A 24,754-nucleotide genomic window follows, 5' to 3' on the forward strand; every position below is an offset into this window, starting at 1 on the left:
GTGAACAGAATAAGAGAGGGATGCTTCTGAGAAGCAAAGGCAAGCTCTCGAGGCTGAACTTCAGGCCAGTTAGGGAAAAGTTGTTTCCTTGACCGAAGAGATGCATAATCAGGCAGTGGAGGTCGAGGAGAAGGCTGCCGACTGGGCGATCGAGTCTATCTATGCCTTGCGACTAGAATCCACTACTTGATATGTCCGACCTCCCAAAAGAATGGCGGGAAACTCTGATGTCTATGGCACGTCAGGATGATAAAGCAGCGACCGCCCGAAAATCTGATCAGACAAGGGGTTCAGGTCATGCCTTGGAGAAGCCCCCAGCCAAGCAGCCCTAGGACGATGAGGTTGGTCCTCTAGGAGTCAGATTAGGGCTAATGGTCGTGCCATTTTTCCTGTTGTACTCTTCTCATTATGAAATACATTTTTGCTTTTACAATTTCTGTTCGCTTTATTATACATAAGTTTGCATTGTATTGGAACAAGTCTATGCGAATAAGATAACAAACTTACACGAACAATATTAAATGCGAAGACTGTTACAAGCAAACAAAATAACACTTTACAAGGAAATGATTTACAAAAATCAAAAATTAATTTACAAGGAAAACTGAGTTCGGGATTACTGATCGTATGGTCGAAGGTGCTTAGCATTCCAAGCTCGGGGTACTTTGGAACCGTTCAACCTTTTGAGATGATAAGTCCTCGGTCTTATCACTTTGTTGATGCAGTATGGACCTTCCTAGTTTGGTCCTAGCACTCCCACACTTGGTTCCCTGGTACCAAGAAGAAATTCCTTTAGCACAAGGTTGCTGACCTGGAAGTCTCTTCGATTGACCTTTGAATCGAAGAACCTGTTCACGCATTGCTGGTCAGCTGCTATCCTTAGCAAAGCCTTGCTGCGATGTTCTTCAACAAGGTCTAGACTTGCTCTCATAAGTGCTTCGTTGTCGGCCTCATTGTACAAGTCCTTTCGAAGTGAACCAGTTCCTACCTCTACGGGGATCATCGCTCTGCAACCGTACGCTAACGAAAAAAGTGTTTCTAAGGTAGAGGTTCTCAGAGTTGTCCTATACACCTATAGGACTTCAGGGAGGTCGTCAACCCAATTCCTCTTGGCTACGCCAAGTTTGGCCTTTAGAGTGTGCTTGATGGTTTTGTTGACAGCTTCAACTTGACCATTTGCTTCTGGTCTTGCGACTGAGGCGAATTTTTTATGGATGCCCAACTCATCGTAGAAATGCTTGAACTCCTTGTTGTCAAACTGTTTTTTGTTATCCGAGATGAAGGTGTGAGGAATTCCATAGTGGCACATAATATTCTTGAAAACGAAGTCTTTGAGCTTTCTGGTCGTGATCGCGGCTAGTGGTTCGACTTCCACCTATTTGGTGAAGTAATCTACCGCGACCACGGCATATTTGACTCCTCCTTTATCGACTGGCATGGGACCGATGAGGTCGATTCCCCACATGAAAAATGGCTAGGGGCTAGTCATTGTTATCAATTCGTGAGAAGGAGCTCGTGGTATATTCGCGAACCACTGACACTTATCACACCTCTTGACAAAGTTGTACGTGTCTTCTTGGATTCGAGGCCAATAGTACCCTTGACGAACAACCTTGTTCGCAAGAGATCGTGCAGCGGTGTGATTACCACAGATCCCTTCATGTATTTCCCTCGTGATGTAATCCCCTTCTTCGCTAGTTACACGTCGGAGGAGAGCGGTGCTAAACCCTCGCCTGTACAGCTGGTCTCCGATGAGGGTGTAACAAACAGATCTTGTTCGCAGAACCTTTGTCTCAATCTTGTCGTCAGGTAAGATCCCATCCTTGAGGCATCGGGAAATGGGAGTCATCTAGAAATCCTATTCCATTACATTCACGGTCTGTTCGATCGGGCTGATACTTGGGGCCTTTATGAATCGAACAGGAATGTTATCCGGTGCTTCCGAGTCCAATGATGAGGCTATCCTTGCCAAGGCATTTGCCACAGAGTTGTTATCTCTGGGAATCTGGGTGATCACGAAATGCTTGAACGGCTCGAGTGCTGCCTTAGCTTCCTTCAGATAACGGATCATATTTTCTTCCTTGGCTTGATATTTTTCTAAGATCTAGTTGACGACCAGTATGGAGTCGCTGTGGATGCTAATAGCGGTTGCACCCATTTATCTAGCTAACCGCAATCCAGCGAACAGAGCTTCATACTCGGCCTCATTATTGGTTACCTTGAAACCGAACCGGAGAATGCCATGAACGCGAGCCCCTTCGGGGCTCAAAAGAAGGAGACCTGCACTCGCCCTCTTCCTGGTTGACGATCCGTCGACGTAGAGGCTCCAAGTTGATAGATTCTGAGCGGTTTTTCGGATGGCTTCGTTGGGCTGTTGCTCCGACTCACTTGGAAGATAGGAGAATTCTGAAATGAAGTCAGCAACAGCCTGCCCTTTGATAGTCAATCTTAGCTTGTACTTCAGATCGAACTGACTCAATTTCATGGCCCATTTAAGCAATTTACCCGATGTCTCTGGCTTCTGGAGGACCTGCCTGAGGGGGTAATTAGTCATTACATGGATTGTATGGGCGTGAAAGTAAGGTTGCAGCTTTCTGGAAGCGATCAGCAGGGCATAGGCTAACCGTTTCATTTTCGGATACTACATCTCGGCATCCGACAGACACTTGCTCACATAGTACACTGGCCATTGGACTTTTTCCTCTTTCTGAACTAGGGCTGCACTGATCGCGAACTGAGAGACGGACAGATACAGGAGCACGATCTCTTGCGGAAGAGGCTTGGACAGGAGAGGTGGCTTCCCGAGGTGTTCCTTTATACTTTGGAACGCCTGTTCGCACTCGCGAGTCCACTCAAACTTCTTGTTGGCCTTCAGAACATTGAAGAACGGCAAGCAGCGATCTGTTAGCCTCGATATGAAGTGACTTAGTGCCGCTATTCGCCCATTTAGGCTTATGACCTGCTTTTTGCTAGTCGGGCTTTCCATATCGAGGAGAACTTGAATTTTCTCGGGGTTGAATTCTATCCCCCGTTGGTTGACCTCCATTGACTTACCGATCTGGTTAGAGAACATCCGGTTAACCAATCGCTAGTAGGTCGAGCCAACGTTCTTGAGGCCGAAGGGCATAACTTTGTAGCAGTACAGTCCCCGATCTGTAATAAAAGACGTATGCTCTTCGTCTGGCACGTACATCAAAATTTGATTATATCCCGAGTACGCGTCCATAAAACTTAGCAGCTCGTGCCCTGAGATAGCATCTACGAGCTGGTCGATTCTTGGCAGAGGGAAGCTATCTTTAGGGTAGGCTTTGTTGACGTCGCTGAAGTTGACACAGATTCACCACTTGCTATTGGGCTTTTTTACCAGAACCGGGTTGGCAAACCAGGTCGGGTAGAGTGCCTCTCGGATGGACTCGTTTCGAAGGAGGTTATCCACCTCTAACTTTAAGACAACATGTCGCTCGGATCCATTGCTCTTCTTTTTTGGCGAACTAGCTTGGCTTTGCTGTTGATGTTCAACGTATGGCAAATGATATCCGAGCTGATCCCGACCATATCTGCGTGCGACCAGGCAAACACATCGATATTTTCTTTTAGGAAGCTTATCAACTCGGAGGCGAGCTGGGGGTTGAGATTTCTTCCAATTTTTAACACTCGGCTCGGCTCCTTTGGGTCGACCGATACTTCAGACAAATCCTCAACTGGCCCGCTGAAAGAGCTTTCCTGAATTCGGGGATCCATATTATCCTCTATTGGACAAGGCTGTGGCTGGATCCGGCTGTTCGCCATAGCTTGTCGGGGAATACCACGTGAGATGCCCTTCCCTTTGCACGCCATCTGCACTGCTTTTATGTAACAGTCGCTAGACGCGCTTTGAGATCCGCTAACTTCCCCTATCCTCGTCGGGGTGGGGAACTTCATCTTCAGATGGTATATAGAAGTGATTGCCTTGAAGTTTCTCAGCAGAGGTCGCCCCAGGATCTCATTGAAGGCAGGTGGGCAGTCCACGACCAAGAATTCAGTAACCTTAGTCACTTCGTCATAGTCACCCAACATGACTGGAAGTTGGATCGTTCCTTTGGGGATCAGGTGGTCCCCTATAAACCATAAAGAAGGATCGAGGCGGGCTTCAGGTCGACCTCGTCCAAGTTCATTCTTTCGAAAGCGGTCTGGAACAGGATGTTCACAGCACTTCCATTGTCTATTAGCATTCTACGGACGTTATGGTGCCCTATGAGAGGCGTGATCATACGAGTGTCGGCGTGAGGATGATGCAAATGGGCTGCATCCTTTTTGGAGAAGGTGACTGGCTCCTCCTTGCGAACCTTTTGTGGTCGCTGCGACGTATTCATCACCTTGATTTGGTCGTGATGAGCCTCACAAGCATATCTTTCTTGGGCACCTCACGTATTCCCCTCGAGGTGCGGCCCTCCAAAGATTATGTTGACACTGCCATACCCTTTGCGATCACGACGTTTCTTTCCTTGCTCCCCTTGACTTTTCTCTTGCGGGGGAGCTGAGTCGTCAATATACTCCTTGAAATGCCCCTTCTTGATGAGCTCTTCGATTGCCTGTTTTAGAGCTCGCACTCATTTGTGTGATGCCTATTATCCCGATGGAAGCAGCAATATTTTTTATTATTTCTGGCTGTCGTGGGAGTTTTCATGGGCTCGGGCTCTCCGAGCAGGCTGGCTTCTTCGGATTTATTAAGAATAGCCGATACAAATGCATTCAACGGCCCCTCTGCGATCACCTTTTCTACTTTCCCCCCGACCAGACATACTGCCTGAAGCATCGGGGTCGCGATGGCGGAGTGCCGCCAACGAATTTTCTATCCAGAGGTACTTCTCCATAAGTTTATAGAATCGGGTGAGGGAAACATCGTCCTTAGCCTATAATTCCTTCCACAGATCGGTTTGTGGACGAACTCCTACTATGATGAGAGTCCGAACAGACTCTTTGGGAGTATGAGCCACTTTGTTGAGTTGTTTGTGGAAACGGCCGATGTAGGACTGTAGGGATTCATCCCTTTCTTGCCTTATATTGCTGAGATAGCTCAAAGACATCGAGAACTTTCGATTTGCTTGAAAATGCCTTAGGAACGTCGCGCTTATCCGAGGCCACGAACTGATCGATCCCGCTGGGAGCGAGCTGAACCATCGTTTGGCACGAGAGGTTAAAGTCACGGCCAGACAACGACATTTTGCTAGATCTGAGACCTGGTGAAGCTCCATTAGGTCGATAAATTCACATAAATGATCCTGCGGATCAGAATTTCCATCAAACGCCCGCATGTCAGGCATCCTAAATCCTGGTGGGAGTGGAGCGGCTAACACTTCGGGAGAGAAAGGGGACGCAAATGCGACCTGCCTGTGCTCATTTTGCTGGGCTCTTAGTCGGTCTAGAGCTCGCTGTAGCTCTTCAATTTGTGGCAATGGAGCCAGTTGGGGATTGCTTTCATCCATGCGAGTTCGACCCTCGCGATTATGGTTTAGAAAAGTCTAGAGGTCGGATTCCTCTTCGCCTCGGCCGACGGTCCTGGCTGCTCTTGACACACGTTGGCTAGAGGTGATAGATGATGCGGGGTATTTTCACGACCTTAGCGGTGGTACGAACCGCCCTGCGAAGTGTGGGAACCTCCCGTACGATAACAATCAGGATTGTTTTGTGGCAGTGATAAGAATTGCCCCGCCCAGCACTTTTATTAGGGTGTACCTGCGACATGGCATGGGACAGCTTGGGATGCGCCTTTTCACCGAGTCTTAACTTTATCGATATTTTGCTCTAGATGCAGTTGATGTTCGCCGGCCCTTTGGAGCCTGTGGGCTTGTTTTTTGCCACTTGCTTACCCTTTCATCTATGCGCTACAATGCTCGCGACACGGGCTATTTCCCTTTATCGCGCTTTCGCGTGACCTACAAGCGTTTTTGTCGGTTGCACCGCTCCAGCTGATTTGGATGGCATGCCTTGGTCCAAACGGTCCAACCTTCGGTTGACCATCTGGAGAGTATTGTCGAACCTCTCCAGGTAGCTTCTAATGGCAGGATCAAGCTGTGAACTTGATGAGATATCCACTGTAGCATTTTGCGGAACTGAAGGTATTTTGGAAGAGGTATCCCTCTGGGCCTGGGGGATTCCCTTAGCACCCTGGTTGGTTTGCTCAAGTTCAGGTCGGCGAGCCATTTGCTGCTATAAGACCAGTAAGTTAGAGATTCTCCTAATGAAGGATGAACACTAAATCAGGCCCTCCTTTTAGCGCCAAACTGTTGATGCGTGATTTTGACACCAACGAAACGCACGTGTGAAATGCTGAGTTGGCCTAGAAGACACACGTGAATATAAATGAAAATGATAGTAAATGCAATGGGGACAACTTTTAAAGTGGTTTAGATGCTAAGATAGCAAGTCCTACGTCTACTAATGTTTGTATTATTGATAGAGGTTAGGTCGTGTTAGCGGGCTGACTTACAAATGATTTACAAATGACTCACAAAGTGATAGTACAAGAGAGAGAATACTATTTATTCTTGAGAGAGAATAGTTAATCAAGAGTAAAAAATGGGCGAATCCCTTGAATGAGAAAGGAGCTCTCAATTTATAGTGGGATGCACAAAGCTAATGATCAGTGAATCTGTAAGTTTGTGGGATTATCCATGCAAATCCTTCTTTATGTCACATTGCCCACCTTCTAGAGTGATTTTCGCGATTTAGAGCAGGGATTGGACACGTGGGATCATCACAACTTCAGGTTGGTCTGGCGTACACCCACTACTCTGACGAAAGCAGGCTGCGGGTGTACCCGTGATCTGACTTTTGCATGCTGACTGGACCTTACGTCAGCCCTTATATTTTTTAGGCATAACATAATTAATTAAATTTTTAATAATTTAATTAAGTAATGTATTAATGTAGTAAATTACTAACGTTTATAATGTAATGTTATAAATTTATAACTAATTAAGTAATCATTTAACTATGTAATACTATAATTAATTAAGTGATCATAATATAATGTAATGTAATAATGTTATAATTTCATTAAGTAATTATTTAACTATAATGTAATGCTTAATTAATTAAATTTCTAATCATTTAATTAAGTAATCATTTGTTTATAATGTAATGTTTATAATATAATGTCATAATCAATTAAATAATCATCTAATTATATAATGTAATGATTAATTATGTAATCATACTATAATGAAATATTACAATGAATTAAGTAATCATACTATAAATCTTTAATATAATATTATAATTAATTTGTTTATGATAGAATGTTATAATTAATTAAGTAACCATTTAATTAATGTTACAGTTAATTAAGTAACCGTACTGTAAATTTATAATGTAATTTATAATTAATTAAATATTTAATCATTTAATTAAGTATTGTGCTAATATTTATGTAGTACATTAGTAATTACTAATGTTTATAATATAATGTCATAATCAATTAAGTAATTATTTAATTATGTAATGTTATAATTAATTATGTGATCATGTTATAATGTAATGTTATAGTGAATTAAGTAATCATACTATAAATCTTTAATGTACTATTATAATTAATTAAAATTTTAATCATTTAATTAAGTATTGTACTAATGTTTGTAATGAAACGTTATAATTAATTAAGTAATTAAGTAATTATACTATAAATCTATAATGTAATGCTATAATTAATTAAATTTCTAATTATTTAATTAAGTAATATACTAAATGTTATAAGTCAATTAATTAAGTAGTAATCAATTAATGTAATGCTACAATTAATTATACTATAAATCAATTAAGTAATGTTATAAAATTATAATAAATTAAATAATCATTTAACTATAATGCAATGTTATAATTGATTAAGTATGATATTTAACTAGTAATTAAATTTATTAATGTTTATCAATTTATCATATATAATTAATTAATTGCTAATTTACTATAGATATACTTAGAACTTAATAATTGAAGTAAATAACTAAATATATTATTATTCAATCAAATATACTATTTTATTCAAAAATGATTCTTTTAATAACAATAAAACACTTTTAATTGGATCCTAATTCCAATTATACACTTAATTAATCAAAACTTTAATATTAATATATTAAAATATATTAAAGTTTTTAATATGGTTTAGTTTATATGTAATAAGTATCATTGTATATTTATTTAATTAGGTTATTCTAAAATTTTAACTTTTTCTATTTTAAATTTTTTATATGTAAAATAATGAAACCCCCCATTATTCACAAATATTTCATTGGAGCTTAGGTTCCAAAATAAGTTCCAAAACAGGTTCCAAAAATCAGTTCCAAACAGGTTCCAAATCGTATATCTGCTACAGGTTTCAAGCAGGTTCCAAACTGGGTACCTGTTTCAGGTTCTTTTTCCAGGTTCCTATTCCGGTTTCTCCATACATAAGAACCAAAACTGGAATCTACCCGTACAGTGCCAGTTTCGGGTAGGTTTCGATTCCAGTTTTGATTTTACTCGTAGGTTCTGGTTCTATCCGCTACCCGTGCTTATCCCTAGATAAATATGTTGAATATATAAATTATGAATATAAAGTAAAAGTGATATGTTGTTACTTTTTTTACCGGCAGCCGTTCGTGACATCATAGACGCTTTATTTTAACTATCATACAATGCAACAAGACTAAAGTCTTGTCTCTTCTCTTTCAAAAACCTAATTATTTTGTTTTCATATTGGGAATCTTAATTAAGTACTGTTTCGAGTAAGACCATAATTTTGTTTTCACGTACTTTTTTGTCACAAAACCAAAAACCTCATCCAAATTGCCGTACGTAAAAGCTCTTAAGCATACACCCTTCTTGGAGAAATTTTAATGAACTCTAGGTTGTTTTCAGATTGGGACGCTTCCGAGTCTTTGATGGATGTTTCCTTGAATTAGCTTTCTAACACACATTACACATGAAGTCACCAATGTGAAATTTATTTCAAATCTCAGCCCGTCTAACATGCATAGCTTACCCCTTGCAACACTCATTTCCAAGAAGTCAACACGATGAGTCTGCAATGAATTAATGTGAATTTATATTTTAATGGAAAGAAAACGAAAATAAAATCGATTTGAGGCTGGCCGGACATGACACACGAGTTGTTCCGTGTAAAATAAGTTGAAACTCGTCAATCTTTTTCAAACTCTTTTCTCCAATTCATATGTTACAACAAGAATCGATCCTTGTCTCTTCTCTTTCACAAACCTAATTATACTTTTATTAATTCAGCTCAATTACAAACACACACACAAAGCAGAATTGTATTGACTCAATTAATATAAAACTCTGGTTCATAAAAAGGGAAGATAACGCTAACTTAATTTTAACTTGACTCGTGGATGACCCCTCCACTTTTTACTTACTTCCAAGTTATGCAATATTAGAACAGGATAAAGACAAAATCGACATCCTTAGTGCAAAACTTCTTAATTTAATTGAATGCTTTATCTTGCTGCTTTTTTAAAGCTAAAAATATCTAATGGGAAAAGGTCAAAAAAAAAAAAAAAAAACTGTGTTTGTTTACGTGTCAAAGAATAAAATATAAATATTTATTTAATTAATAATTAGTTTCTTGTGCCTGTTAAACTTCCATTAATTTGTCCAAGAGTCTATCATTCACCCCTTTTGTAAAGTGAGAACAAGATCTTCTTTGGTTTCAGATTAATTTGGAGGTGGGACCCACGAAGATAGTGGCTGTGCTAGCTGAGGGATGGAGACACGCTCTATTTTAAAACCCGGCCTGACCGATTTAACCAGGACCCAGGAGTTTCACCGGGCTAGGTTAACATTTTTCTTATTCACCCAAAACCCTAGAATTTGGGATAATGATCATTTAACAATTGAAGGTCAGGATGTTGGAGCTTTTGAAAATAAGGTGTCGATGAGTGCAATGGTGGTGACAGTGTTGATTTCTGGTGATTGAATCGACCGAAAATCAAAAAAAAACTAGCAACGGTAGCAACTGGCTTTTGCCGGCGATTGGTGAGGCTAGTGGGATGAGGTGGGTTTTGGTTGGGAGGAAAATAGGAGTATTTTTGGGGTGATGGGGAGGGTTTTCGATGGCAGCATTGGTGAGATCTGGCCTGGATCTCAACCCGACATTGGCGAGATCTGGCCGAAATCGAACCAATTTTGACCATATCTTGGATAGATTTTCTATGGAATGGGCTCAAGAGATGATTGAGATTACATTTGGGGTGTCATCGTGGCCAACCAATCATCGACCGATTTGTACTTGGGGGTGTGCTTGCTAAATTTCAAACCTATAAGGACTAAAAAGTTTTTAGGGGTGTATTTGCTTAATTTTAAAAGTTTTGTCTTCTGGTTTGATTGACCGATCAAACCGGTTATACCAGTCAGCCCGAGACCCGACAACTTTGCCAGGTTTCACCCCAGGTTGTTTATTAAAACATTGGAGACATGCATTATCAGACATTGAGCAAAGCTAATCAATTTCGGGGGTTCATGATTAATTGTTATAGATGTTTCTATATATGCATGCATGGTATAGCCCTATACTTTTATTATGTAATAATATAGTCTATTTCATAATGATTAAGGGATTATATGATTTTGTTCTTGTTTTAATGTTTCCTTATATTGTTCTTTAAATGAAGTAATAAAATCCTCATCTGTCATGCTCGTTGAATCTATGCCATAGTATTTTCATTGAGGAGACACTTCTAATAATGTGCTGTATATATCATAATTTTTAAGACAGGTTAGATTTAGGGGTAAGCACGGGTAGCGACTAGAGCCAAAACCTGTAGGTAGAACCAGAACCGGAACTTACCCGAAATCGACACTATGCGGGTAGGTTCCGGTTCCATTTATTGGAACCGATACTATGCGGTTCTGGTTTTGGTTCTTATGTGTGGAGAAACTAGAACCGGAACCTGGAAAAAAAACCTGAAACGGGTACTCGGTTTGGAACCTACTTAGAACCTGTAGTGGATACCCGGTGTATAACCTATTTGGAACCGATTTTTGGAACTTGTTTTGGAACCTGGGCTACAATGAAATATTTGTGAATAATGGGGGGTTTCATTATTTTACATATAAAAAATTTAAAATAGAAAAAGTTAGATTTTTAGAATAACTTAATTAAATAAATATACAATTATACTTATTACATATAAACTATACCATATTAAAAACTTTAATATATTATAATATATTAATATTAAAGTTTTGATTAATTAAGTGTATAATTGGAATTAGGATCCAATTAAAAGAATTATTTTTGAATAAAATAGTATATTTGATTGAATAATGATATATTTAGTTATTTACTTCAATTATAAAGTTTCAAGTATATCTATAGTAAATTAGCAATTAATTAATTATATATGATAAATTGATAAACATTAATAAATTGAATTACTAGTTAAATATTATACTTAATCAATTATAACATTACATTATAGTTAAATGATTACTTAATTAATTATAATTTTATAACATTACTTAATTGATTTATAGTATAATTAATTGTAGCATTATATTAATTAATTACTACTTAATTAATTGACTTATAACATTTAGTAGATTACTTAATTAAATAATTAGAAGTTTAATTAATTATAGCATTACATTATAGATTTATAGTATAATTATTTAATCTATTATAATATTTCATTATAAACATCAGTACAATACTTAATTAAATGATTAAAAATTTAATTACTTATAATATTACATTAAAGATTTATAATATAATTACTTAATTCACTATAATAGTATATTATAGTACGATCACATAATTAATTATAACATTACATAATCAAATGATTACTTAATTGATTATGATATTATATTATAAAAATTAATAATTACTAATTTATTACGTAAACATTAGCACAATACTTAATTAAATGATTAAAATTTTTATTAATTATAACATTAAATTATAAATTTATAATACGATTACTTAATTAATTATAATATTACATTATAATTAAATAATTACTTAATTAATTATAATATTTTATTATAAATAAATAAATAATAATATTATATTAACAATTGATAGTATGATTACTTAATTCATCATAACATTTCATTATAGTATGATTACATAATTAATTATAATATTACATAATTAGATGATTATTTAATTGATTATGACATTATATTATAAACATTAATTATAATGTTACATTATAAATAAATGATTAGAAATTTAATTAATTAAGCATTACATTATAGTTAAATAATTACTTAATTAAATTATAACATTATTACATTACATTATATTATGATCACTTAATTAATTATAGCATTACATAGTTAAATGATTACTTAATTAGTTATAAATTTATAATATTACATTATAAACATTAGTAATTTACTACATTATTATATTACTTAATTAAATGATTAAAAATTTAATTAATTATAACATTACCTTATATATTTATAATATAATTACTTAATCAATTATAACATTCCATTATAAACATTAGTATATTAATTAAATGATTAGAAATTTAATTAATTACAATATTAAATTATAAATGTATAGTATGATTACTTAATTCATTATAACATTAATTATAGTATGATCACATAATTAATTATAACATTACATAATTAAATGATTGCTTAATTGATTATAACATTATATTATAAACATTAGTAATTTACACAATACTTAATTAAATGATTACAATTTTAATTAATTATGACATTACATTATAAATTTATAATACGATTACTTAATTAATTATTACATTCTATTATAAACATTAGTATAATACTTAATTAAATGATTAGAAATTTAATTAATTATAATATTACATTATAGTTGAATAGAATATTACTTAATTAATTATAACATTACAATTTACATTATAATATGATCACTTAATTAATTATAATATTACATAATTAAATGATTACTTAATTAATTATGATATTATATTATAAACATTAAACATTAGTAATTAATTAAATGATTAGAAATTTAATTGATTAGAGGATTTATGAGTTACATTGGACACAAATGAATGAGTAATAAAAAATTTGTTAAGAGTGTATTTGTAAACTTTTAAGGTATTTTTGTCATTTTTTAAACTAGGGGGTAATTGATTTTTTATAGGATACCCGGGAAAGGAATCGGAACCTGCATTTTAGGTTCCGGTTCCTTGAATTTAAGAACCTGCAGTGTGCGGTTCCAGTTCCGGTTCCTTTTTTTGGGAACCTGCACTGTGTGGTTCCGGTTCTGGTTCTTCCGAAAAATGTAAGGTACCCAGAACCGCTGAGCTCTAATTTATCCATGAAGATGGGAGTAGTTGTTGACTTGTAGTCAAACGAACCATGCAGTAGAATCTGATTATGGTCTTCCTTGCAATAATTAATTAATTATGTAACTTCTTATCATCACTATAAATTCTCATCAATCCTTCAACATATCTCACTCACTTAATACGACCAACCATTTCACTTATCAATGGAGAACATCAAGTGCATCTATTATGTTGCAGTGCTGTTTGTTCACCATTTCATGTCTAGCTTAGCTATGCCTGCCAAAAACTTAACAACCGATCAATCTGCTCTTCTTCAATTCAAAGTGTCTAATGTCTAATGGAAAAGTGTCAAAAGTGGCCATATGTGTTCTGCAAAATTTGATCATTCATTCATTTATTTCGAATAAGAGCGGGAATTGTTGAAACAACTGCTATATTCAAGAAGTAATTGTAGTTCATGAATGGAAAAGTACTTGAATAATCCTTGTTATTGTTTCTGCTTCAACCTCTCTTTAATAAATATGATACAGAACATAATAAAATGTTAAAGGTCCCTTGATTTTAATTTAACAAGCAAGACATAATTAAGCCATTCATTTTTATNATTGATTGAATTCAAGTGTTGCTTAGAGATTACAGGTTATGAGTTACATTGGACACAAATGAATGAATAATGAAAATTTATTAGGGGTGTATTTGTAAACTTATAAGGTGTTTTTGTTATTTTTTAAACTAATAGGGGGTAATTGATTTTTTACAGGATACCATGGAAAGGAACCGGAACCTGCATTTTAGGTTCCGGTTCCTTGAATTGAAGAACCTGCACTGTGCGGTTCCGGTTCATTTTTTTGGGAACCTGCACTGTGCGGTTCCGGTTCCGATTCCCCCAGAAAATGCAGGGTACCCGGAACCGCTCACCCCTAAATATGATACAGAACATGATAAAATGGTAAAGGTCCCTTGATTTTAATTTAACAAGCAAGACATAATTAAGCAATTCATTTTTATATAATTTATGAATTTTGAGATGTCAAGCACTGATTTGAAAAGAATAGCCCTTTTTACTTACCAATTGGATCAAGTAAGTCTTCCATTCTTCTAGGCCTTCCACTGGACTTTGTTTATTAAGCAAACCTATCATATTTCTAAGTTCACTCACTATGCTCAAGAAATCAGTACTGTTGTTGCATGCCTCCAATTTAGATGGTAAACACAATTACATTTCATTGCTTTATATAATGTACACAATTACATAAAGTACTGTTGCAAGGAAACTGATAATTTTATATATGATGTGTTGTTCTTTATCTTTTCTCATACATTTTATGGTTGGTTAATTATATGTATGATAATTGTAAAGACGTTTTTAAGGGTCATGAAAGTGGTAGGTGTAGTAGAAATTCATGAGAGAAATGAATAGTTAGTCAAGCTTAATTTTCTCTTAATGCACGACGCCTGCCAAAGTTAGTCCTTAAATTTCTGTGACTTTCTAGCATTAATCTGAATGGACGACCCAAGACCTACATACTACTGTTAATGCGAAATGAATTGCGAAGTCAAGTTTCAATTAATGAGAAATTAATTCCGAAGCCAAGTTCAAACTATGGGGTATGAGAATGTGAATGACTTTGCAAAAATTAACTATAAATGAAATTATTTCAAGTTCAATTAATGAGAAATAAATTTCGTAGTCAAGTTCTTCCTACTTCAGTCAATGTCAATGACGAGTGACTCAAGATTACACCCAAATCTGACCCGACATACATCCACCTCATCCAATCAAACTAAGGACATATTTTTTTATAATTGTTGTAATATAAATGAAGTTAATAATACTACGCATCCAAAAAAATAATCCTAAATTTTTCATTTCAAATGATGTGTAATCTTATATGGTGATAAGATGTAATTAAAAACATGATTTGGTGAATCATATGACAGTACCAAATACACATCGTTTTGGGATATGAATTTAAGATATCTTGTGGGATGTGTAACATTAGTAAATGAAAATATCATTATATGTCTATAGCCATACAAAAAATGTTTATCATAATGTCGTCCTAGATTAATCCAATTGTGTGAATCACTATTATTACATAAGTTAAACAAAAAACTATACCATAAAAAGAACAAGAGCAAGATTAATATTGTAAATATTACAAGTTTTATATAATTATTACATAAGTTTCAGCAGATACAATGTTGTTCTACATATCTTTCTGAAATTTGTTCACCAATTGCAAAGTCATTATTAATATTCTAAATATTCTAAATTTTATATTTCCATGTTAAGCGTCTTATGTTAAATGTAATTAATCTATAATTCAATGTATTAAAAATCTCGCAGTCCATATGAACATACAGCAATGAGTGTATGTTGTAATGGAGGCATTAAAATATTCCAAAAAGGCCCAATAAATAAGACATCTTGACAAACGCCGCATATAGAGGGAGGGAAAATCCCATAATTGGGATTTGTCCAGATAGCTAAGTGGATATTAATATACCATTTTTGATTCAAATGCGCAGAATGAAAAAGAAAAAATATAGTGAAAATTAATTAGATTTCGCTCCCATGATTGTAAGCACATGGAGCGGAACCTAACTAATTTGCATTAATAGTGGTCTTCCTTGTAATAATTATGCTACCTTTTCATTATTATAAATTTTTATCAATCCATTTACATATCTTACTTCAATTTCTAATATGTGTAATGGAAAAAGTCATTGGTTAACTTATTTGACTTAATATTACATAACTATATGCTTGAATAAGAGAGCAGGGGTGGTTGAAACAATGATTTTTAACAAAATCCGTACTGGAAATTAAGCAATAAATAAATAAAATACTTCACTAAGAACTGTTTAATAATTAATAAGCTTCTTCTAACCTGTCTTAAAAATTATGATATATACAGCACATTATTAGAAGTGTCTCCTCAATGAAAATACCATGGCATAGATTCAACGAGCGCGACAGAAGAGGATTTTATTTCTTCATTTAACGAACAATATAAGGAAACAATAAAACAAGAACAAGATCATATAATCCCTTAATTATTATGAAATAGACTATATTATTACATAAGGAAAGTATAGGGCTATACCATGCATATATAGAAACATCTATAACAATTAATCATGAACCCCGAAATTGATTAGCTTCGCTCAATGTCCAATAATGCATGTCTCCAATGTTTTAATAAACAACTCAGGGTGAAACCTGACAAAGTTGTTGGGTGTCAGGCTAACCAGTTTAACCGGTTTGATCGGTCGATCAAACCGGAAGACAAAACTTTTAAAATTCAGCAAATACACTCCTAAAAATTCCAGTTAAGTCTGTATAAGTTTAAAATTTAGCAAACACATCCCAAATACAAATCGGTCAATGACTGGTTGGCCGCGGTGACACCCCAAATGTAATCCTAATCATCTTTTGAGCCTATTCCATAGAAAATCTACCAAGATCTGGCCAAAATTGGTTCGATTTCGGCCAGATCTCACCAATGTCGACGTCAAAAACCCTTCCCATCACCCCGAAAATACTCCCCTTTTCCTCCCAACCGAAATCTATCTCGCCCCACCCCCGTTAGCCTCGCCAATCACGGGCAAAAGCCAGTTGCTACCGCCGTAAGTTTTTTTTTGATTTCCGATTGATTTACTCACCAAAAATCAACATTGTCGCCACCATTGCACTCGTCGACACCTTTTTTTCAAATGCCCCAACATCCTGACCTTCAATTATTTGATGATCATTATCCTAAATTCTAGAGTTTTGGGTGAATAGGAAAAATGTTAACCTAGCTCGGTGAAGCTCCTAAGTCTCGACTAAATCGGCAGGGTCGGGTTTTAAAACAGAACAAGTCTCCATCCCTCACCTAACACAGCCACTATCCTCGTGAGTCCCACCCCCAAATTAATCTGAAACCAAAAAAGATTTTGTTCTCACTTTACAAAAGGGGTGAATGATGGACTCTTGGACAAATTTGTGGAAGTTTAACAGGCACAAGAAACTAATTATGAATTAAATAAATATTCATATTTTATTCTTTGACACGTAAACAAACCCAGTTTTTTTTTTTTTTAGCTTTTCCCATTAGATATTTTTAGCTTTAAAAAAGCAGCAAGATAAAGCATTCAATTAAATTAAGAAGTTTTGCACTAAGGATGTCGATTTTGTCTGTATCCTGTTCTAATATTCTTTAACTTGGAAGTAAATAAAAAGTGGAGGGGTCATCCACGAGTCAAGTTAAAATTAAGTTAGCGTTATCTTCCCTATTTATGAACCAGAGTTTTATATAAATTGAGTCAATACAATTCTGTTTTGTGTGTGTGTTTGTAATTGAGCTGAATTAATAAAAGTATATTTAGGTTTGTGAAAGAGAAGAGACAAGGCTCGATTCTTGTTGTAACATATGAATTGGAGAAAAGACTTTGAAAAAGATTGACGAGTTTCAACTTATTTTATACGGAACAACTCGTGTGTCATGTCCGGCCACCCTCAAATCGATTTTATTTTCGTTTTCTTTCCATTAAAATATAAATTCACATTAATTCATTGCAGACTCATGGTGTTGATATTTGCTGAATGTTACAAATTCATTTGAAGAATTTTACATTTAATGCAATGATCAATCTACGACATCATGTATAATATTTATAAGCCTCGCGTTCTATTATTATATTACAAGTCCTGCATTCGTTAGTTTTACTTATAATTTTTTAAATACTAGATCAAATATTGAATCTATGCTCCAAGACGTTTGTTGACTTCTTGGAAATGAGTGTTGCAAGGGGTAAGCTATGCACGTTAGATGGGCTGAGATTTGAAATAAACTTCACATTGGTGACTTCATGTGTAATGTGTGTCAGAAAGCTAATTCAAGGAAACATCCATCAAAGATTCGGAAGCTTCCCAATCTGAAAACAACCTAGAGTTCATTAAATTTCTCCAAGAAGGGTGTATGGTTAAGAGCTTTTACGAACTGCAATTTGGATGAGGTTTTTGGTTTTGTGACAAAGAATTACGTGAAAGCAAAATTATGGTCTTACTCGAAACAAAACTTAATTAAGCTTCCCAATCTGAAAACAAAATAATACATGAATTGGAGAAAGAGAAGAGACAGGACTTGAGTCTTGTTGCATTGTATGAATTGGAGAAAAGAAGTGTGAAGAGAGAAAGATTTTGAAAAATTTAGCCCCCATTATATTTTTAAACTAAAATTATAAAAGATGTCACCAGCGGCTGTCGGTAAAAAAAAGTAACAACATATCACTTTTACTTTATATTCGTAATTTATATATTCAACATATTTATCCATGAAGATGGGAGTAGTTGTTGACTTGTAGTCGAACGAACCATGCAGTAGAATCTGATTATGGTCTTCCTGCAATAATTAATTAATTATGCAACTTCTTATCATCACTATAAATTCTCATCAATCCTTCAACATATCTCAGTCACTTAATACGACCTACCATTTCACTTATCAATGGAGAACATCAAGTGCATCTATTATGTTGCAGTGTTGTTTGTTCACCATTTCATGTCTAGCTTAGCTATGCCTGCCAAAAACTTAACAACCGATCAATCTGCTCTTCTTCAATTCAAAGCACATATCACTTCCGATCCTCGCCGTGTCTTGGCAAATAATTGGTCCATTCCTAATCCAGTTTGCCGATGGGTTGGAATTTCTTGTGATAGTCGCCATGGAAGAGTCACAACCTTGAATCTTTCATCAATGGATCTTGGAGGCAACATTCCTCCACACCTTGGTAATCTCTCATTCCTAGTGAATCTTGATCTTGGCGACAATAATTTTCATGGCCATCTGCCAAATGAACTGGGACAATTACGCCGATTGAGAAGTTTTTCTATCGGTGACAATAAAATAAGTGGAGGCGTTCCAACATAGATTGGTAGCTTATCTAAAATCCAGTTCTTGTATCTTTATAATAACAGTTTCACCGGTACTATCCCGCATTCTCTCTTCAATTTAACATTGCTTGAGGTCTTGGGACTAGCAGGCAATAATATCGAAGGAAATGTATCGTCAGAGATTGGGAAGCTCACCAATTTGAAAATATTCCACATGGCAAGAAACCACCTTTCGGGCACCATACCTTGGAGTAGCATGGCCAACATTTCCTCATTACAAAGTCTTCGATTAACCAACAATAGTTTGTTTGGCAGTTTGTCTGATGATATCTGCAATCATCTTCCAAACCTTGAATCGCTTACTTTATACCACAATGGACTTTCCGGCCAGCTTCCGGCGAGTTTAAGTGATTGCAGCAAGCTTCACATATTGTCATTGTCGTATAATAAATTCACAGGACACATACCACAAACTGTTGGAAATTTGAGTAAGCTTATACATTTGTATCTTAATGACAACAGGCTAGCAGATACACGATTCCACTTTGGTATTTTTAAAGCATATAGCTGATGTGTCCATTAACAAATATATTAGTATTATAATATTTTCTTCAATTGGTATAATCTTATAAAAGCAATATTTAATTTTCATATTTAATGTCTTGTAACTGTAAAAGTTGGCCAAAAGCTCTAAGTTTTAAGCACCAACGTTTTTCTTCTGGCAGGTGAAATTCCACGGGAGATTGACAACTTGCAAAGTCTACAGTTTCTAGCTCTCGGTTCCAATAGTTTAACTGGTAATATTCTTCTCTCAAAATTTAATATTTCAATCGTTACTTTATTTATAGTTAATATTATATATGATAACACATCATCTGAAACGTCAAATTTTAACAAATATTATTTAAAAATAACCTTAAGTTAGAATATTGTGGTTAAAAAAAAAATTGTATATATAAAGAAAAATTAGCTTTATATTTAATACGGAGCAAATAAATATGTTCAATAAGTTACAACTCAAATAATCAGTAACCAAACTTTTAACAAAAATGAGTTAAATGTTGAGTTAGAATTGACTAAACCATTTAGCAGCTGGTGAGAGTTGAAGATTTTTAAAATATATTTAATCTAAATGTGTGTGTGAGCGTTGATTATTTTTGACGTTGGATCTTGAATTTACAGCTGGTCTCCTCCCGTCAAGCATCTTCAATATTTCTTCTTTGGAGTTAATTTCTCTTCGCAACAGTGGCCTATTCGGTAGTTTTCCAGCGGATATCTGCAATCATCTTCCAGCACTTCTGGAACTTGAACTTTCTCGTAATATGATCAGCGGCACTATTCCAAAGAATATCAACAACTGTACTTCTCTAGAATTTTTATATATGGACGAAAATCGCCTGACAGGTACTATCTTGGCTTCAATTTATGTATTTTAGATATTAATACTGTTTCTTAATTAAATATTTATTTTCATTTTATAACTGAATCTCGTAAACTCCTTTAAGGTATCCCAAAAGCTGAAGGCTTTATGCATCAATGTTTGCATTTTGGCAGGTGAAATTCCAGACGAGATTGGGAATTTGCAGAGTCTACGAGACTTGGCCCTAGGTTCCAATGGCTTAACTGGTATAATTCCAGCATCAATCTTCAATATTTCAACCATGGAAAAAAATAATCTATCCCTGAATAACCTTTCGGGCTGTCTACCATCAAGTTTTGGCCAACGGCTTCGGAACCTCGTGCGTCTTATCATAGGGCTAAATAAACTTACTGGAACAATCCCCAACCCCATCTCCAATGCTTCCAAACTCACTTTCGTAGATCTGGCCGGAAACTCATTTTCTGGCCTTATTCCAAATACATTTGGCAACTTGAGTCCTTAAATTGCTTAGCCTTGCGGGAAATAACTTGACCACTGAATCACCCAATACAGAATGGAGCTTTCTCTCTTCTCTGACAAATTGCAGAGAACTAGAAACTCTTTTGTTAGATCCTAATCCATTGTATGGTGTCCTTCCACTTTCAATTGGGAATATATCTGCAAATCTTCAAACTTTTAGTGCAAGTAATTGCAAGATCAAGGGCAGCATTCCCGAAGAAATTGGTAATTTACATAGCTTGTTTGATTTAGACCTTTCAATGAATGACTTGGATGGATCTATTCCAACAACTGTTGGAAGATTACCCAACCTCCAAATTCTAAGCCTCAGAAATAACATTTTGCAGGGATCCATTCCATATGAGCTTTGTGACGTAGAGAATTTCTATGGATTATACTTAAGTGCCAATAATCTCTCTGGACGCATACAACCGTGCTTGTTGAAATTGATTTTTCTAAGATATCTTTACTTGGACTCCAACAGATTGACTTCTAATATACCATCGGCCTTATGGAGTCTTAAAGACATCTAGGAAGTAAATCTGTCATCAAATTCTCTAAGTGGTTCCCTCTCTTCAGACCAACAAAATTCAAATGCCAGAGTTCTAGATTTATCAAAGAATCAATTAGCAGGCAATATTCCTGTCACTCTTGGGCACATTGAAACTCTAGAAACTCTATCTTTGGCTGACAATAAATTTGAAGGGCCTATCCCTTCCACATTTGGCACTTTGATAAGCTTGGTATCACTGGATCTCTCGAACAACAGTCTCTCGGGTGAAATTCCTAAGTCATTGGAGTCGCTCTCATATCTTAAAAACTTTAACGTGTCTCTTAATAGGTTAGAAGGAGAAATTCCCACCAAAGGACCTTTCAAAACTTTTCAACTCAATCATTTTTGTTAAATCATGCATTATGTGGCTCACCAAAGCTAGACGTACCTCTGTGCGAGAGTGGCACCACCAAACGATCTAAGACAACCACTACAATTGTATTGAAATACTTATTGCCTCTGATCTTGTCAATTTTTATTGATAGTGATCATCATTGTCTTCATAAGGTGTCGGTACAGAAGAAAAAATTCTCCAATTGATGAAGTTGATTTGTTGCCTTTAGCAAAATGGAGAAGAACATCATATCTAGAAATTCGACAAGCAACTGATGATTTTAGCGAGTGCAACTTGCTTGGTACAGGTAGTTTTGGCTCAGTATTTAAAGGGATACTTTTAGATGGGACTAATGTTGCGATAAAGGTCTTTAATTTGCAAGTAGAGCGAGTACTTAGAAGCTTTGACACCGAATGTGAAGTGTTGCGCAACATTCGTCATCGGAATCTCATAAAAATCCTGAGTAGTTGTAGTAATATTGATTTTAAGGCCCTGATACTTGAATTTATGCCGAATGGTAGCCTTGAGAAGTGGTTGTATTCTCACAACTATTTTCTAGATATGCTACAAAGGTTGAATATAATGATAGATGTTGCAGCTGCTCTTGAGTACCTCCATCACGGTTATTCAACACCTATCATCCACTGTGATTTGAAGCCTAACAATATCTTACTGGATGAAGATATGGTTGCACATGTGAGTGATTTTGGTATTGCAAAACTTATGAATGATGGAGACTCTAAGACACGAACCACAACGCTAGCCACTATTGGGTATATGGCACCAGGTGATGTTTCAACTCTAAATCTCAAATTTATATTTTAACCGTTCACACATACTAATATGATCTATTACCAATTCGAATATTATATACCGATCCTTTATTTTTATAATGAAATTAAATTTAAATTTTGTAGAGTACGGATCAATGGGGATTGCTTCCACAAGAGGTGATGTCTACAGCTTCGGTGCTTTATTGATGGAAACTTTCACAAGAAAAAAGCCTATAGATGAGATGCTTGTTGGAGAAATGAGTTTAAAGAATTTGGTAGAGTCATCATTGCCTCATAAAGTGATTGAAGTTGTGGATGCTAATTTGTTAAGAGACCATAATCCTTTTGATGCCAAAGCGAATTGCATGTTAGGTATTATGGATTTGGCTTTGAATTGTTCCGTGGAGTCACCTGAACAGAGGATCAATATGAAAGATGCATTAGCAAAACTCAAGAAGATCAAATTGCAGTTTCAGAAAGCTGTTGGGACACCTAAATAATTTATTATTGTTGTGTATGTTCTTTAAGATTTTAATTTCTTGTTTAAGATCATTCTAATTAGGGATTTTCACCCTGCTTCAATTTCTAATATGTGTAATGGAGATGTGCCATATATGTGATCCACAAAACATTCACTTTTATCTTCTTGCAGATATGATATTAAAGACCTACATGCTTGAATAAGAGTGCAGAAAAGGTTGAAACAATTTCTATAACCTCAAAAAATTTGTAGTTCTATCAACAACTTTTATTTTTCTAGACATTCTTAAACTGGAAACAAAACAATAACTCTAGTGAGTTGTCGCTAGATTGAAAACCTTCTTACTAATGGGAGCAAGATGTTGTTAGTGGGAAACAAGTCCCAGTTACTTCTTCAAAGGCAATCCAATACTTATGGAGGGTGGGGCTCTTTTAGTGGTCTTATTTTGGCCTGGGAGGATCCATCAAAATGGGATGATATAGGAAAGCAAGGCCTGCCAACAAACAACTACTTGATGTTGAAAACAATAACAAATTTTTAGTCAAGAGGCAATATAGATATGATGCAAATTGTTGTTTTGGTTGTTAAGATTGGAGAAAGCCTATACTGGTAGTGCCTCCTATTGGCAGTATATAATGTTCAGTTTATGAGTTTACGTTGTAGTTTGTACAGGTGGTTAGTTGGCTAATTAGTTTGTTTAGTTGTAAGTAAAGTTAGTTGTTAACTTGAGTAAGTTGGATGTTAACTACTGTAACATATATAACAGTGAGAAATGAATAAAGAAGTAGTACGAATTTTCTCCAAATTTCTTCTGTTGCATTATTTTCATTCTCTTCAACATGGCATCAGAGCACGAATTTTTCCACATTTCGATCTGCAATCAGATCAATCAAACATTTAATTTTGTTCTTGTAAAGCTCAAAGGAGCTCAAAGTCATACTTAATTTCATTCTGGTGAAGCTCATCGAAGCTCGAAATTCTTCAATATTTCAACTCAAGGTTCTTGAAGATACAATTCAATTGTTATGGCAATTTCAACTGAAGAATCAGTCATCCCTTTATTTGACTCTAATTCGCCTCTTTATTTTCATCCTTCGGACACACCAAGGTCTGTTCTAGTATCTAAGCAGCTCATAGGCACTGAAAATTATGGAATTTGGAGTCAAGCAATGACTTTTTCGTTGTCTGCAAAGAATAAGTTAGAGTTTGTTGATGGAACATGTACGAAGTTGTCGGTACACGCTCATTTAGTTCCATAATGGAGAGATGTAATTCATTAGTTCTTGCTAGGATCTTCAATTCTGTTTCGAAAGAAATTCTTAACGGGATTGTTTGCTCGACCACTACTTCTCAAGTGTGGCAAGACTTGAAAGAACAATGTCACAAGGTTAATGACACCAGAGTTTTTGGTATTCATTGTGAAATTGTTAATTTGACACAAGGAACAAACACAGTGGTGATCTATTACAACAAGCTCAAATCACTTTGGATGAGCTGGATTCTTTGGTCAATTTACCTGTTCCAGATAGCATTTATGCAAAGGCGTATCCTGAACATCTCAATCAACAAAAAATAT

General features: G+C 35.5%; 1 protein-coding gene across 1 annotated transcript; it reads left to right on the top strand.

Annotated features, from left to right (window-relative positions):
* Positions 1–18,772: 18,772 nt before the first annotated feature.
* Positions 18,773–23,197, top strand: LOC116105498 (putative receptor-like protein kinase At3g47110). Its single transcript, XM_031391910.1, has 8 exons — positions 18,773–19,160; positions 19,884–19,955; positions 20,341–20,562; positions 20,713–20,784; positions 21,092–21,262; positions 21,617–21,878; positions 22,098–22,711; positions 23,031–23,197. Exons 1-8 carry the CDS (start codon positions 18,773–18,775, stop codon positions 23,195–23,197), a joined length of 1,968 nt encoding a protein of 655 aa, XP_031247770.1.
* The last annotated feature ends 1,557 nt before the right edge of the window (positions 23,198–24,754 follow it).

Source organism: Pistacia vera, unplaced genomic scaffold (genome assembly GCF_008641045.1).
Source record: "Pistacia vera cultivar Batoury unplaced genomic scaffold, PisVer_v2 Contig50, whole genome shotgun sequence".
NCBI classification, from domain to species: Eukaryota; Viridiplantae; Streptophyta; class Magnoliopsida; order Sapindales; family Anacardiaceae; genus Pistacia; species Pistacia vera.